This window comes from Plutella xylostella, chromosome 7, assembly GCF_932276165.1.
Source record: "Plutella xylostella chromosome 7, ilPluXylo3.1, whole genome shotgun sequence".
Taxonomy (NCBI): Eukaryota; Metazoa; Arthropoda; class Insecta; order Lepidoptera; family Plutellidae; genus Plutella; species Plutella xylostella.
This window is the reverse complement of record NC_063987.1, coordinates 4,868,513-4,884,422: the sequence shown is the minus strand read 5'-3', so window position 1 is coordinate 4,884,422 and position 15,910 is coordinate 4,868,513. Positions and strand designations below refer to the sequence as shown.

General features: G+C 38.7%; 5 protein-coding genes across 5 annotated transcripts; 3 read left to right on the top strand and 2 right to left on the bottom strand.

Moving 5' to 3' along the window:
• On the bottom strand, window positions 1–3,354 carry LOC105390566 (cysteine-rich hydrophobic domain-containing protein 2). Its single transcript, XM_011561888.3, has 3 exons — window positions 3,106–3,354; window positions 1,863–2,073; window positions 1–379 (listed from the first exon to the last, which is right to left on the bottom strand). The coding sequence occupies exons 1-3, from the start codon at window positions 3,219–3,221 to the stop codon at window positions 212–214; spliced, it is 495 nt and encodes a 164-aa protein (XP_011560190.1). The 5' UTR covers window positions 3,222–3,354; the 3' UTR covers window positions 1–211.
• A 1,896-nt stretch (window positions 3,355–5,250) lies between these two features.
• On the top strand, window positions 5,251–6,477 carry LOC105396792 (larval cuticle protein A2B-like). Its single transcript, XM_038106967.2, has 3 exons — window positions 5,251–5,256; window positions 5,515–5,773; window positions 6,221–6,477. The coding sequence occupies exons 1-3, from the start codon at window positions 5,251–5,253 to the stop codon at window positions 6,415–6,417; spliced, it is 462 nt and encodes a 153-aa protein (XP_037962895.1). The 3' UTR covers window positions 6,418–6,477.
• Window positions 6,478–8,371: 1,894 nt separating this feature from the next.
• LOC119690897 (cuticle protein-like) lies at window positions 8,372–9,179 on the top strand. Its single transcript, XM_038107068.2, has 2 exons — window positions 8,372–8,380; window positions 8,583–9,179. The coding sequence occupies exons 1-2, from the start codon at window positions 8,372–8,374 to the stop codon at window positions 9,177–9,179; spliced, it is 606 nt and encodes a 201-aa protein (XP_037962996.2).
• A 2,237-nt stretch (window positions 9,180–11,416) lies between these two features.
• On the bottom strand, window positions 11,417–13,427 carry LOC105390563 (cytochrome c oxidase subunit 5B, mitochondrial). The gene is made up of 2 exons (XM_011561885.3): window positions 13,191–13,427; window positions 11,417–11,610 (listed from the first exon to the last, which is right to left on the bottom strand). Exons 1-2 carry the CDS (start codon window positions 13,363–13,365, stop codon window positions 11,435–11,437), a joined length of 351 nt encoding a protein of 116 aa, XP_011560187.3. The 5' UTR covers window positions 13,366–13,427; the 3' UTR covers window positions 11,417–11,434.
• A 604-nt stretch (window positions 13,428–14,031) lies between these two features.
• On the top strand, window positions 14,032–15,045 carry LOC119690818 (larval cuticle protein A3A). Its single transcript, XM_038106659.2, has 2 exons — window positions 14,032–14,133; window positions 14,305–15,045. The coding sequence occupies exons 1-2, from the start codon at window positions 14,122–14,124 to the stop codon at window positions 14,944–14,946; spliced, it is 654 nt and encodes a 217-aa protein (XP_037962587.2). The 5' UTR covers window positions 14,032–14,121; the 3' UTR covers window positions 14,947–15,045.
• The last annotated feature ends 865 nt before the right edge of the window (window positions 15,046–15,910 follow it).

The window sequence follows — 15,910 nt, the reverse complement described above, 5'->3', positions numbered from 1 at the left end:
TGTTGTTATTCTTCACCCTCTCTAAATATCCAATTAAATTACAACTGCCTGTCTGATCTCAAACATTAGACAACCTCCATAATCATCATAACGACGACTAAGCACAAAACCACCAAAACTACAATCAAATCGACCCCAACCCTCAATGCTGCCGCCGAAAACACTTCCTTCACACAAACTCAACTGGCTATATTTACAAGTCCTTCCCGGCCTAGTCGGGTCTGTAGATGGGTATCTTGGGTATGAACTCTATGAGCAGCACATACTCCATCATGCTGGAGGAGTCGCAGTGCTGCTTGGTGAGCCTCCAGCGCAGGCCCAGCTTGTTGTACAGGCGGCTGTTCTCCCATTCCAGGAGCTTGTTGAGGGAGTGTTGCGTCTGTAAGATAATGGAGAGGGGATATGTAGTTACTGTTAATAGTTTTAAATTTAGTTTTTAAAAATGTTGCTGTTCTATAGCTACAGTGATGTAGTTTAGGTTTATACCTACCTGCTAGCTAAAGAAAAAGGTATAACATAAGTACTAGGGTGCATGATAGGAGCCGCAAGTGAATTATCAAGTATATATTTGGGCACTATAAGAATTTAATGTTGCCATTATATCGAGAGTGATGTAGTTTAGATAGAACTGTTAACTACATTATAAGGATCCTATAACATAAGTGGTGCATGATAGGGAAGTCCGCAAGTGACTTATTCAGCATTTCTTTATTTGTCCCCTTGTACAATTAGAAAATCATAACATAGCTGATTCGAAAACTTATCAGCTGCATAGTACCTCGTGTTTCTATTTTAAGTTTAAATAGAAGGTATCATGGCATCAAGACTGGTTAGTCGAAAGGCTGCATGTTTTTAGTGCCAATTTAAATATATTGTGTGATATGTTTTTGTTTAGTAATCAATATCGAAATTAAATAAAACAGAACCATTAGCAAGAACTTACCTATGAATTTTATGCAGTTTAGCATTGGTCATGGGCAAATTTATGCACCAGAGCATTAAACGTAAAAGCCACTGTAGGAAGTACAAATATGATTGTATAACGATTGATTTACGCAAATCCTACATAACTACAAGTAAAGGGCCATTGATAAGGCAGAATGTCAACATACAGACGACGATAACAGTTTTAAGTGTTCTATAACATGCAACTATCATAGCAAACCCAGGCAAGCTATTCCTTGTATAAAAAATAGCTGAACTAACTGGTCAATTAGTAGGTAAAGGAAAGTTGTAGGCAGAAATGATTACTTATTTATTTAATTAGATGAAGAAAAAGGTACACTTATTCTACTTGTGTATTTATCTTCACGTACAAAGGCATGTCCCATATTGGTTTGAGAACATATAAGAACATGCTAATACTGGCCGTGCCATAAATTATGTATCAGCTGCTCAATAAGCACATGACTTTGTTATTTGAATACCTTATCTCAACTTTAATATGCATTATAAATTTATTTATAGCACATACAAATTAATAGTTAATATTATTATAATTTAACACAACGAGACAGAGTATGAAATATTGTCTTCATAAAGCTAGAGAGGCATCATCAATCGTACAAAAGTTACACATTAATTTATGACCATATCGGTTTTGTAAGTTCAGTTCTTAAGATCATTTTATCATCTGCCTAGGTATCAATTGATACCTAGCCTATCTACCTACAATCAAGACAAGTCAATTTAAAAAGCCATGGTCACACAAAATCTGCATACAGAAAATGTATGTGTAGCCTGAAGGCACATTTGTGGATTTAAAAATTTGTTTTGTCATTTCAAAAATTCACCGGCCAAGAGATATTTAGAATCACTCCCAATAGTCCCAATAGTTTATTTAAAAAGAAAGATCTACTCACTCGTTTACTAAGACAGATGACGGGCCACAGCGAGCAGCCGAGGGTGCAGCAGCAGCAGACACAGCCACAGAATAGCCACTTCACATTGACCGGCAGAGTCTTCTTGAGCACACTGTTGATGCGGTCCACTGTGGCCTGGTACTCCTCCGGGGCCACACGGGACTGCAGGCCGGAGGGGAACTCGCCTGTGAAGCGGTTGCTTAGACCAAACCTGGAATACAGAGATACAGGGTGGTTAGGGTATGAAAATTAATACACTTTGTATTAAAATAATCATTAGATACTTGTGTCTTTCTATTTCACAATTACTAATAGTTTTATTTTATGTTATCTACCTATATGATATATGATGTACATGAGCATCACACTCAAAACTGCGAGATGATTCAAACAAAGTACAATAATATTTTGTTCTACGTTTCTTACCTTATCAGTATTAATAGTGTATTTCTGAACTTGACCTACAATGTGTAACATTAAGATGTCCTAACAATGCATGTGTTAAAGTATTAAGTAAGATTGAACCTAATTAATGTGATGATCTCATAATTGGATTGTTATAATTAAGTGTCTATAATTGTTATAGTGTGGATTCATGATTTAATTTAATACAGTACATAGTAATAAACAAGTTAGCATGTTCAAATATTGCAAGCTGAATGAGTAGCTATGGTATTGAAGTTTTTGAGGTACCTATACTCTATAATTATGTAAGTATTATTAAATGTTATATGTGTTGATACCAATCACACAAACTAACTTGTACATTACATTCACTTTGTTTGGTTTCCATTTTGACTTATGCAACAAGTTATTTAACTGCTGTATGGTGTATTTAGGCCTGTGTTGCTGATATTTTTATCTCGATATACATGAGAACAGCTGAAGCGAACACAATCTACATAAAGCATTGAATTGATAGCATGTCTTCATACAAATGTATAGGTAAATACTATAAAATATTCAATAGATCGTAAATTTAACGTGAATTAGCCATGATAAGCTGTAAATGCGTTTTTATTGACTCAATATGATAAGTAAACGAGGTGAAATGTGATTTGGCCTCCGATCCGCGATGTAGCCGAGACAAGGACCTTCGGCGACAGACGACAAAGACTTCACCACCGACGACGAACGACGCAGTCATCGACCCGACTATTTGAACATTCGCCCGAACTTGTACATTCGCCTGGCTATTTACCAAGCTGCACTGATTAATCAGACAAGACTTTAAACTACTTACACAGTCATATTACCAGCCCCTCGTACAACTATTGGATCTGGCACTAAAGTTACATGAGTCTCCTCTATGTGCTCCTCACTCTCCTCATCAGGGTATATAGCATCAAAGTCTGCCATTTTATGTATTCACTAGCTTATTTTAAACACTGAATTCATCTATCTACACATAGCAAAGCAAGTTTTTGTTTGTGAGAGATTACAATTTCACTTCAAGCGACATCACAAAGTGACGTTTCAAAACACACAGATGTTTGGTGTTACCATAGGAATATCATATTAATGAAGTTTTTATACAATGACAAAACACAAGTTTCTGAAGTTTATTTTATTTCAGGCTATCGTTATTAATGAATTAAGTTTTATGTTTATAATTAAGCACTTTTAAAAAATTTTACAAAATTGTTTTGAAATGAACAAAGCAGTATTTTTCATTATTAAACTTAGTACAAAACAAAGGCTGGCAATATTATATTTGTTCTTGTTTTGTATCGATAGATGGGGTTAACTATTAATATAAGTATGGGTGTATTAAAGTAGTGTATCATAGTTTTGAATAGATGGCGTTAAAATTGTTTTTTTTTTATTATTCTTCAGCGACTTCAATGTTGACAGAGCGGTTGGAATGGTACATAATATGTCACTTTACGATGATGATGAGGATGTAACTTCAACTGGCTCATGTGATTTAAGTAAAGCTTCCAAGTAATACCCTCACCATCACACTCCGCATCTAACACTAATTGTAGGTAGTTAGTTAAGTACTTTTTTTCCTCTTAGGTCAGATTTTCGAGATATTTTCTTATGAACCCGTTTCCAGTCAGTCTTATGTATCCAAGGACTATACATAGTCCTTGAATGTATCAGGCTCTGACTGTTGTCACAGAACCATTGCATTATTTTAAGGTTCGATTCCCACGTCGGCACCACCATTCTTCTTCCTCTGTTAAAATATTGAGAACGCGTTAAGTACCTATAGTTAGGTAGGTATAGAATATGATCCAAATTTGTGTAAGTAAAGTTTTATACAGGGTGTCCCACAAGAAGTCCCTTTAGAAGGCGATACAAATGCTTCGTTCAGTTTTAAATATAGGCCTTTGCCACTAAGAACCGTACGTCCACGTTACCTAAAACTACCAATATGAACTTATTTTTATTTATGTTACTCAAGTGGGTAGGTAATTGTACCTAAGTATAGTTTCATAGAAACACTCAACCTTCACCTAAAGCTTTAATTTAACTTTCAGGCAGTTAAGCATCAAATACAATCCGTATTCACATCACACAATGTATCAAACTGCAATGGCTTCCACGGCAACTTTGTAAGCTAGTAAAAAGGCTGGGCCTGGAGGATTACTCTACACTAACGAAAAACGGACGAACAAGAGTTGTCGTGAAATCGACAATTTAATACAACGAGATAGAGTCGTGGCTCGCGCAAGACCGATCCAAACATAGTTTTTCGTCATATAGAGTGACCCCCTGTTATCATGGAGGTTTGATATATCACATACGCACACACATGTGGCTTGATAATGATTATGATAACGCAGCTGTGACCCAAAAACTAACGGCAGGTCGGCGGTGCTAAAGCAGTTATGGCCTATACTTGCCTTGTAAAGTAAGCTACGTAGATACCTAGGGCTTATAACAACTAGTATTGATTTCCTATGTTTTATTTGAAGGGGGTGCAATAGGATTAAGGGTAACCCGAAAGGGTGTCACGCAACTTACAAGTTTTCTATACGAGTATAGGTAGGTTTGTATTTTAACCTAAGTCTGCATGATGTGTACCACTGCTCCAGTTTCTACAAAATTCACGCAGATCATATAGGTACGTATTATGCTAATGACCAACATGGTTACAGGGAAAATTTCCAGAGATAGAATAAAACTTAATAAACGTTACTGTATTAGCAGGTACGCACGAACATTTTAAAAAGGTTAAACGCTGTATTTTACAGATACTAGGTGAGATGAGAGTAGCAATAGCAGTCATCCAATGATTGAGTATAGGCCACAAATGCGACAGACAAATAATGCACTTGTCAGCTACGGTGCAATAAAGCTCGCGCGAGGCTCGCGTATATAAGCCTGCGCCTGCGCACCCTGCAGCACAGCCTCCACGAGCCCGGAGTCCACACGCAACATGCAGGTAGGCTTGCACCACATTTTTATTAACTGAAACTTTCCATTTACTCAGATTGCTGAAGTCTCTGAAGGCTGAAAAGTGAGACAAACCATGTTGGAGACCCTGTTGGATATAGGTTAGACTTTGGATATCAGTTTCACATATCCCAAACGAAGTCAGGTGACAGCTGGTCATTGCCTGATTCCTACTGGAGGTACCCATTTAAGGCATCACCTGCCTTTAGAATACAATAAACTAATTTATCTACGTCTTTTCTTCCAGGTTCTAGCATTCACGACAGTAGCGGCGTTGCTTGGCGGTGCGCTCGCCTTAGTCCCCGTTGGCGCCCCCTACGCCCCCTACGGGTATCCCGGTCTGGGGGTCCCCGGGCATGTGGGAGTTGCCGCCCCCTTCGGCTACCATGGCCCAGTCGGCATCGCCCGCCCCGCCGTGGCCGTCGCTAAAGTTGCCGCCCCAGTTGAAGACTACGACCCCAACCCTCAGTACTCTTACGCTTATGACATCCAGGATGCTTTGACTGGTGAGTGCCTGAGTGGTGGTTATTTCTGTTATACTTGAGGGTTGCAGTTGAGAGTGTATATCGACTAGACAATTTATAGAAGCTTTTATAAATATAAGACACGTTAGCTCAGAGTTTACTCTCATGGATAGTCTCACTTATAACGAGGTTTTTATTGTTCCATATTCTTCTATTCATACCATACGTGAGTGAGAACTCAGGAATTCCATATCCAGCAGTGGACGAATACAGGCTGATGATGATGATGATAGTGCCTACTCTGTTTGTACAAGCAAAATGCACAACCGCTACTTCACAAACCTTTCTGAAACTATATCTTAAATCAAAAAGTTCATATTATTCAAAACAACTAAAGCACCTTAACATAGCCTCATCTTCAGCCTTAAGAGGCTTCGGCAAAGATAGATAGATTTATACAAGCTAAACACAATCTTCCCCACTCCCCAGGCGACTCAAAGAGCCAGCAAGAGTCCCGCTCAGGCGACGTCGTCCAAGGGTCCTACTCACTGGTCGAGCCGGACGGTTCCCGCCGCATCGTCGAGTACACCGCGGACCCGCACAACGGGTTCAATGCCGTGGTCCACAAGGAACCCGCCGGACACGTCGTTAAGGCCGTCCACGCCGCCCCGGCCTATGTACACTAACCTTTATGATGATTGAACCTTCGACTGTGATGGGAAATTAACGTTTTCGATGTTGGAGAATTATTTATAAAGTAAAAAAAGGCGTATGATGCCCGTTCATTTTCAGATATGCGTGCTAGCTAAAGATAGATAGCGTGTAACATCTCTCATTTCAGTCGAAGGTTAATTTAATGGACCTTTGTTACCGCTGCTCTAGTATAGGATGTTGGGGTTAATTTTGAAGGTGTAAATAGTCTATTTAATGTGTGTTGTGTCATTGAACAAAGTTTTTATTGTATTTTTGATATATTTATGTCATCGGCAGATTTTAATCAGTTGGGTTACGTTGATTGTGTTGAATTTTATTTTAGTTATTTTACCTTCAGAATTAACTCGCCATATTTGATAATGCTACGGCTGGTTCTAGCATTATGTGAGTATGTGACATGCTCAGAGCAGCCTGTTGAAAATTTACCGCTTGTTGCATGGTGCCTGATACTGAGTCGTTATTTATTTATTTAGTCATTAAATTAATATGCTTGTTGTATAGTTATATTATTAAGAATGGCACTGTTAAAGCTAAGGTAATAAATAATGTAAGTGGAATCCAAAATGTGTTGTTTTCTTTCTCAATATTTCTAAGAGTCTCTACTTAGTAATGTAAATGAGAACAAAAATTTTACTTCACCGATTTCACTGCCAAAATTTTACCTTTTTTTGATATTAGGTTACGGAAAAGTTATTTGAATATCTAGAATCTAGGAAATCATGACACCGTTAGGAAAAGATTTTTGACGCATGGTAGCGCTTTGCGCGCGTTGAATTCTTTTGTATGAAAAATGTGTTCTCACTTTTTATTATGCGAATTTGGGCATAAATATATTAGTATTTTTTTAATACCTTATGCCATGATATTTATATAATATGTTATTGATATATTTGATATAGTTACAAAGGAACTTCATATTTTCAGGATATATTTCAATCATCGTAACCAATAAAATACAAATATTTCACTCATAAACAGTATTTTTTAAAAGAAGAAGAAGTATATTTGTTTTTAATATACGCAAGTAGGTATTAACTAAATAAAAATGAGGTCTATAATAAGTTAACACTTACAGTTTCTTGCCGTGGGCCCTTTAAGTTGTATTTCCCAGGTCCTAAATCTCGGTTAGGTAATAATCTTGCGTAAGACTTGAACTAAGGTAATAGGGAAATTGAATTGAATCATGATGACACTCCAATGTGAAACTAATAATGATGTACGATGTTTTAAAAGTAGTATAAGTTTAGTAGGTAGGTAAGTAAGTAGTTATAAAATCATTAATTTCAAAATTCCGGTTAATAGGTTTTTAGAATGTTTACGTATGTAGGTATCTAAGCTTTGTTTCAAAACTTTTTCTAAATTTTCTATATAAATGTATTTGGTTTGATAGCATATACAACTCCGTAACAGTGTAGGACGTAGTGCATTTGAATCTGACTGTACATGAATGTTAATGTTATCAAATGAATGGATCTTACAGCACAGAGTCGTGGGATGAGTCACGTCCTGAACTATGCAAATAGCAATGTTTATGTCTTATAAAAAATGTATCACCACATAGGTAATGACCTACTATTTATTCATATAAAACTGTAAACTGTATTAAGTCATACCTGCCCAATTATCTAAAAAAATACTTGAAAATTAAAATTAAAATACTTTGGCATTGAATTTAAGAATATTACCCTCTGTCTTAGTGCTCAATTTTAATTGTTCACTACAGGACAATTCCCAGCACTTGGTGACAAGATCTTTGTTAAACTTGAAGAAAACAAACAAATGGTGCTTAAAGTCCCGAGTAGAAGGTAAATCGGCGAAGTTGGCCCGATTGAACCTGCAGTGAATGCAATGTGCGGTCTGAAGTATAAATAGTTTGAGACGACAAGCCCTGGTGCATTTACCACTACCATTGTGCCACCACCAGAGATGATTGGGGTAAATATACATACTATTTTAATCAATTACGAAACCTAATGAACTTTTACTCTATAACAATCTAGTTTATTTTAGTTTGTTCAAACAACCTTCTTGTATTTTTTAATCCTTTAAAATTAATTAATTAGGTATTTTTTGTTGTCCTGAATTTGTACAGTTCAATCTTAGTAGGTATAATCATGTTGACTTCTTACTTTTCCAGCTTCTAATATTCGGGAGCGTCCTGCCCAGCATCCTCAGTGTCGTGGTCAATGACCCCCCGAACCAGGGTATCCAGTACAAGTACTCTTACGACATCGAGGACCCTAGCACGGGAGACAGCAAGAGCCAACACGAGAGCCGGACCGGTGATGTGGTCACTGGATCTTACTCCGTGCTAGACCCTGATGGAACCAAGCGCACTGTCGACTACACAGCTGACTCTAAAAATGGCTTCCAAGCTGTAGTGCACACCGTTCCCGCCCAAATACACACAAAAAACTTTAATCATAATGTGGTGACAGATAATTCTTATGTCCCAGTAGCTTCACCATACGCCGCGCAGGTTGAATATAGTCCGAGACCTCCACAGAGGTTGTATACCTATGTTCCAGCTCCGACCTCATTTAGAGAGTTACAGCCAGAGCCAGTAGCTCCTCAAAGTGCATCTATCCCTTACGCAACTACACCGAAGTCGTATGAAGAAGAAGGACAAATCACTGTTTATTTCTATCCAACACAAGAGAGGAAGACGTTGTTGAAAGACACATTAGAACCGGGGCAGTTCTTTCAGCCATCAGCAGAATACAATCATCAATGACCCACTTATAACTAAAGTCCTAATTTATATACTGTAAGTTTTAATGTATTGCCGCTGTGATTCCTTTAGATTTACGATAGAATAGAATAGAATAGAATAGAATACTACTTTATTGACTTAAAAACAATTTACACAAATAACAATTTACGATAATTTTATATTCTTAAGTAAAAATAAGTACTTATCTCAAAATACCTTTGTTTATTAAAGAGTAGAGAAGCTTCAGTTGCCTTTCAAATTATTTTTGTCAATATCTACTAAGTAACCTAAGTTTTTATAGTATTGTCTCATTATCAATTGAATTCAACTAAACAGCCTAGGTGCAGCCTATATAACGGTGGCCCTAAGCTATGTAGGTCGTCGACCTATGAGAGCATTCAAAGCTGGACTTAAAAGGTACTTCCTCGAGTTTTTTTTATCGACATTTCGAGAATGACAGCGATTGTAACTATTCTCGAGAAGAGGAGATTTGTGTTTACACGAAGATTTAAATAATACCTGTAGTTTTTAAATTAGATGACTTAAGTATCGGTTACATGTTGTCAGCACACAAAAATATAGAATTTCTTCCAGATTACCTCAATGGAGATTAATTATAATAAATTAAGAATAAGCAAATAATCATACAACAAAGCCTTCGTATTATCAGACACTACCAGTAGGTATTACCCTGCACTAATATCTATAACCATAACGAGTTGACGACATAATATTGGAAATAATATTGTAATAATAATAAAAATATAATGAGCCCAAGTTAATTGTATTTTATGCAACGAGAGCTGGTTCCGGTGCGGCGCTGGTTCAAGGTTAACGAGCATTAGGCCGCGTTCATGACGGAGGCAAGACCGATGCCACTAAAACCAATGCGACTAGCGATTGCGACTAAGATTTTTCACTAGGCCTTTATCAGGTTGTACCTCTACTATGGGGCGCAGCTTTATTCCAATTAGTTGAATTCTCTAAGGACTCTAGTCCGATATGCGCAGCCACAAAGTAAGTATCATCAACATTGTCTAGGAGCACATCGTACGAGATGTAATGTTCCACTACCAAAGTAAAGTAAAAGTAAGTGAAAGCCGAAACAAAAATGTTGTAGTTTTTATAAAGAATACCCTGAAATACATATTTATATCTCTTTGAAAAATCACTTGAAAAGCTCACATAATGAAAATTCATGCCGATTCAAAGTTTATGTTTCTAAACATCGATAACTTCATACTTTGAATCCAGAGTTTATGTAATTACGCGTTTGAAAACCGTGAGCCGTATGGCTACTGTAGAAACGTGTAGGTATTTATAAATGTAAATAAATACCTATCAATCGCAACTATTTTCATCTAGGTGTGCTGAGAGCCTTACTAAGCTCCGAAGTGGGTCAGTAAGCGAGTGGATTGGCCTTTTCAAAGATAATCCGCTCAAATAATATTAGCTTCTCTTCTTAAAATGGTAACGCTTTGGGGACAAGTCATGTGAGGACCGTAATATAAATAAGTATCTTATAAAAGCCACTAATGGTACTATGAAAAGTTACTTAACAGTTTACTGGTAAATAATCCAAAATTGTATGTAAGTAAAATTAAGTATGTTTACATAAAATTGCCAACATTTCATATACTTACATATATTTTGTCAATAGGAACTCATGAATGAAGTCGAAACATTCCTTCATTAATCTATCATTATTTTCAGGTGGTAAAGCAGTTTTCATTTCAGGAATCCAGTTGCTGAACTAAATCCGAAATAAATTTATCCTTCAATTTCCCATAGAAAACCCTTCACAGGAAAAGCTATCATTCCTAACACATGGTTGCTACCCAGGTTTCAGTAAAAAGATCATCGATCGTAAATTGACCGTCGTCGCGGTTTGATCAAGTTGGCACCCTCAAACTCAAATGCTTTTATTCATCGTATACATATAAATACCTACATTTTTTTCTGCTGACCGTATTTTTTTTTTACAAATTTCTCTCTGTTCCAAAAATAGCTCTTCGGCTCATTTCTACACTGTCAATTAAACGCTTTCATAACAAATCAACCTTTATTATAACATAATTAAGTACAAAGTGCCTATGTAGGGTGTTGCAAAAAGGGTATACTAACCCGAAACCTACGTGTGCACTGTGCAGCATGGACACAACTAAGCCCGAAAATTAATCCAGAATGATAAAATTCACGAAAAAATACACATAGGGATCGGCTTAGTATAGGTACCTTTTTTACAACATCCTGTACATATACGCAGAATCACACCCCTACAGCGGCGCAGTGGGACACAGTTCGAACCAGTGGCCGCAGCCGCAGCGCCGGGGCTCGCCCTGGTACAGCCACATCCACTCCACGTGCATCTGGTGCTCGTTGCAGACGCAGCCCACCAGCCGCTTGCTGAACGCCGACGGCATCAGGTTGGGGCGGCTGTAGGTGCCTGGACCTGGAATAAGTAAGAATTAAAAGTTTCATTGTTTAAAAGTTGCTCTCAGAATTCCAACTGCCTATTCATGAAGCAAGAATCAGAGAGATCATTTTTGGGGAAATTGAATTGGGGCTTCATAGGGCCTTTGTTTGTTTGCCTTGTTGCCTTTCCAGCAGCGCTACAACTCTCTGTCCTCGGCCTTCCTCATACATTGTAACCTTATACAATCGAGAAGTTCGATACCTCCATGGGCGGGGTAGATATTAAATTTGTCCAAAGATAAATATTTGGTCTCGGCTACGACAGCAGCGTTACTCTATACTGACAAAGAACGAATAACCACATTTAATACAACTAGATAAGTCGTGGCACTTCATTTTTCGTTATATAGAGTGACCCCCCTGACCCTTGCACCTCTCGGCACTATGCTTGCAGAATACAGTAAGTGAATGTCACAGGGCGCTCGACATTATTCCATACGCGTCTGCATGAGTTTCAAGCGCGTCCATTTCAGTAGGTCAAATTGATTTTGACCTACTTGTTCTTATTTTATACTCGTAATTAAGATTTTACCAGATCCTAATAGTACTTAAATGGAATATAATTTAGGCTTTACATAAAACCTACAATGATATTAACAATGTGCTTATTACTTAGAGCACAGCATTAGCATCATTGAATGTAAAAATAACACATGAATTTATTACAATTTTTATCTCGTAGTAAAATGCTGTTTCAAATATGTATGTTTAATTATTGTACATAAGTAGATGTTTTTTTGGAATTCATTTTAAAGTCTTATCCATGGTATCAATACCTAGATATAGCGGTGTTTAGTACCTAACCCAACAAATAAATGTACGAATTTTTTATTGAATCTTTGACCGTGAAGATTCAATTTCGAATTCTACAAATTGTTAGCTGGCAATGGCAATGAAGGCGACTATAATTAATAATTATATAATTTAACTGTGAATGACGTACAATACAAGTTAACTCTACAATATACACACGTTAGAGGTACTTATTTAGTTAAACCTATGTACATTGTACACTTGGAGTGATAGTCCTACGATTCAAGAATCTGGGTTGTAAAACAGATCTGTACCTATATTATAGATAATCATAATCATAATTTATTTCATTTTCGTTAACAAAGGTACAGTAGTTATTAGGATATAAAATCTAAATATTAAATATGCTTTGTATGTGGTCTGTATCCTTTTCGCCTCTGTTCCCTACACTAGGAAATCCTGTATTGTAGGGTAATCAGTCAATGATCAATTAAACACTAAACTATTTTTCAATTGATATTCAAATTCATTAAATTAAGTGAATTAATTCCTTCTCCGCTAATTCTTCTTAAGATAAATTCAGTTAATGTCCACCCATGATCTAGCCTGCCTTCAAGCTTACACTCAGTTTTACCAGGTATTACTTGATCGTCGTACTTTATAGGCCAGCGTGGTGGGAGGTGGACTAGGCCAACACCCTTCTTTCATTGGAACTAGACCCGTGCCCCAGCAGTGGGGACGTGATGGGTCATGATGATAATGATGATGATGACTTGATCGTGGATAGGAGTCCTATTATCTAACCTCTAGGCACCATGAGTATGCGGAACGGGTCGCAGTCTCCGGCCAGATGCGCCAGCAGCTCCCGCTTCTCTATCCCGGTGACGTGGTCCAGGGGGTCGTGGAACTGCCGCGCCAGGGACCCTCGGGTGGTGGAGAGCCAGCGGGTGCTGTTATGGAGGCAACGGAATATGCTCATTATGGGAGGTTGAGGTAAGTTTCTGAATGTTCCGAGTTATTAGGAAGGAAAATTCACGTTCGCGTTGGTGGTTTTACTTTGTTCACGCTTTGTTTAGATTTTATTGTGATTTTATTGTTGTCAAAGTGTGTCAAAGTGATTATTTTGGCAGTTGGCACTGGACAAAAAAACATTTCAGCCAGGATTTTCCATGGATTTTCAGGCTTTTTCATGACCCACAGACCACCCTACTGATGAATAAACTTTTAACTTTCTTCTTCTATTTTAAAAACTTGTTGAAAAGTTAATTACTGAGTCGTTAATTAACTACTTACTAGATTTTAAATACGCGATTGAATGAAATAACTACCGTTCTGATTATATCACATATTGACTATGATACATAACAATATAGCAAAAAACACAAAGAGAGACATCAAACAAATGATGCAACAGTTGGTTACGGCCAGCTAATAGTTTTATTACCGCTGAAGGTCGCAACTCCGCCCATGAAAGAAAGCTGTTCTCAGCCAAAATGCAACTGCTCTTTACACTGCTCCATATAACACAACCAGATCAAAAAGCTGCTGCCACCACATAATGAAGCCGCTATTGAAACCACCTCGCATGTCCGGTTAACAATTCACCATCCCGACGCACCGTCGTACAATGCCGTCGCCGCGGGCGCATTCGAGACATATAAAAGCGGAGATCAAAAATGTTGCGGCACATTCTACTTGAGCTCTCCTCTCGTGAAGTCACATTCATCCCTTCGAAATGGCTTTCAAGGTAGGTTAATTGAAAGTGCAGTCGTAAAAAAGATATTTATAAAAAGCCAACTGCAAAAAATACTTATTAAAACAGGGTTTGTGCAAAAGCTTGCGTATTACCGGATGTAAAGCAATTAGTTATGTAACTCTACCTAAGTTTTGTCTCACTGATTATTTGTTTGATTTCCAGCTGGTAGCAGCGTTGTGCCTGGTGGCGGCGGCGCAGGCGGGCGTGGTCCCGGCCGCCTACACCGCGCACGCGCCGGTCGCATACGCGGCGGCACCGCTCGTGCACGCCGCGCCGGCCCCAGTAGCCTACGCCGCCCCCGTGGCCAAGTACGCCGTGGCCGCCCCCGTTGCCAAGGTAGCAGTCGAGGAGTACGACGCTCACCCGCAGTACAGCTTCGCGTACGACGTGCAGGACGGTCTCACCGGAGACTCCAAGAGCCAGCACGAGTCCCGCGACGGAGACGTCGTGCGCGGCTCCTACTCGGTCGTCGACCCCGACGGCACCAAGCGCACTGTCGAGTACACCGCCGACGACCACAACGGATTCAACGCGGTCGTGCACAAGGAGCCCGCGGCGGTCAAGGTCGCCAAGATCGCCGCCCCCGTCGCCTACTCCGCCCCCCTGGTGCACGCCGCCCCCGTCGTCGCTAAGGTCGCTACCCCAGTGGCCTACCACGCGGCCCCAGTCGTCCACCACGCTGCCCCAGTCGTCGCTAAGGTCGCTACCCCCGTGGCATACTCCGCTCCTCTGGTCCACCACGCCGCTCCCGTGGTCCACGCAACCCCTGTGGCCTACGCCGCCGCCCCCGTCTACCACCACTAAAAACAACGTTGGCAAGCACCTAGTCACTATGTAACAATGTTAATCGACGTTTTTGTACATATTTATTTTTCTAGCAAATAAATAAATAATTCTGCTATATTATTCTCTATAATTTTTCCCAGTTAATCCAGGATGTCAGCTAACTCCATACCAAATTTCGTCAAAATTGGTTCAGCCGTTTTGACGTAAATAATACACACAAACTTTCGCATTTTTAATATAAGTAGGATTTTAATTTATTTATGTGATTTGCTGTAGGCGCTTATGATAGCTTCCGACTTTACAATGTAGGATTGTTAAACATAGCAATTAAAATGTTGGTTGTAACAATAACCTAACACTCGATTTAGCAAACCCTTAACTCGTATTTAAAATATATTTTTTATCTTTATGGCGGGGCTTATGCCGGTTACCCGATAGTACACTATTACTAACTAGGTACTTACAGAATACCTTTCTCTTGAAAAAAAACTAATTTTAGCAACCAATAGACAGATATCCGTTGATGATCTCGATAACCATGAGCTGAAGAAGATTTCATCGATGTAAAAAATCTCAATTGATATTTATCTTTCACCTGCAAATAACTGAATAGAGGCAAATGCAGCAATTGATCATTTCAATCCCTTCATTGCGTTACACGGATATGGCCGAATTCAGCAGGATAGACTAAAACATTCGCAAGAATAACCCCATAAATAGGTAGGTACCTCGTTTGTTCAATAAGCTCAGTAAAAGTATTAATGGCTAGGCTTAAATGACACATACAAAATATCTGAGTATCTGCTTTCTTAACGGTTCTGGTTAATCCTATGTTCTGATCTAATCTGGTTAATGCTAGGTGCCGGTACTGATACCCCCTCAGAGAATAGAATAGAATAGATAGCTGATACTCGGCACATAAGGCCGCTAGCAGTAGCTGTAATTGCTCGCGAATTTTTCACCTATATATCATCAGCCTATA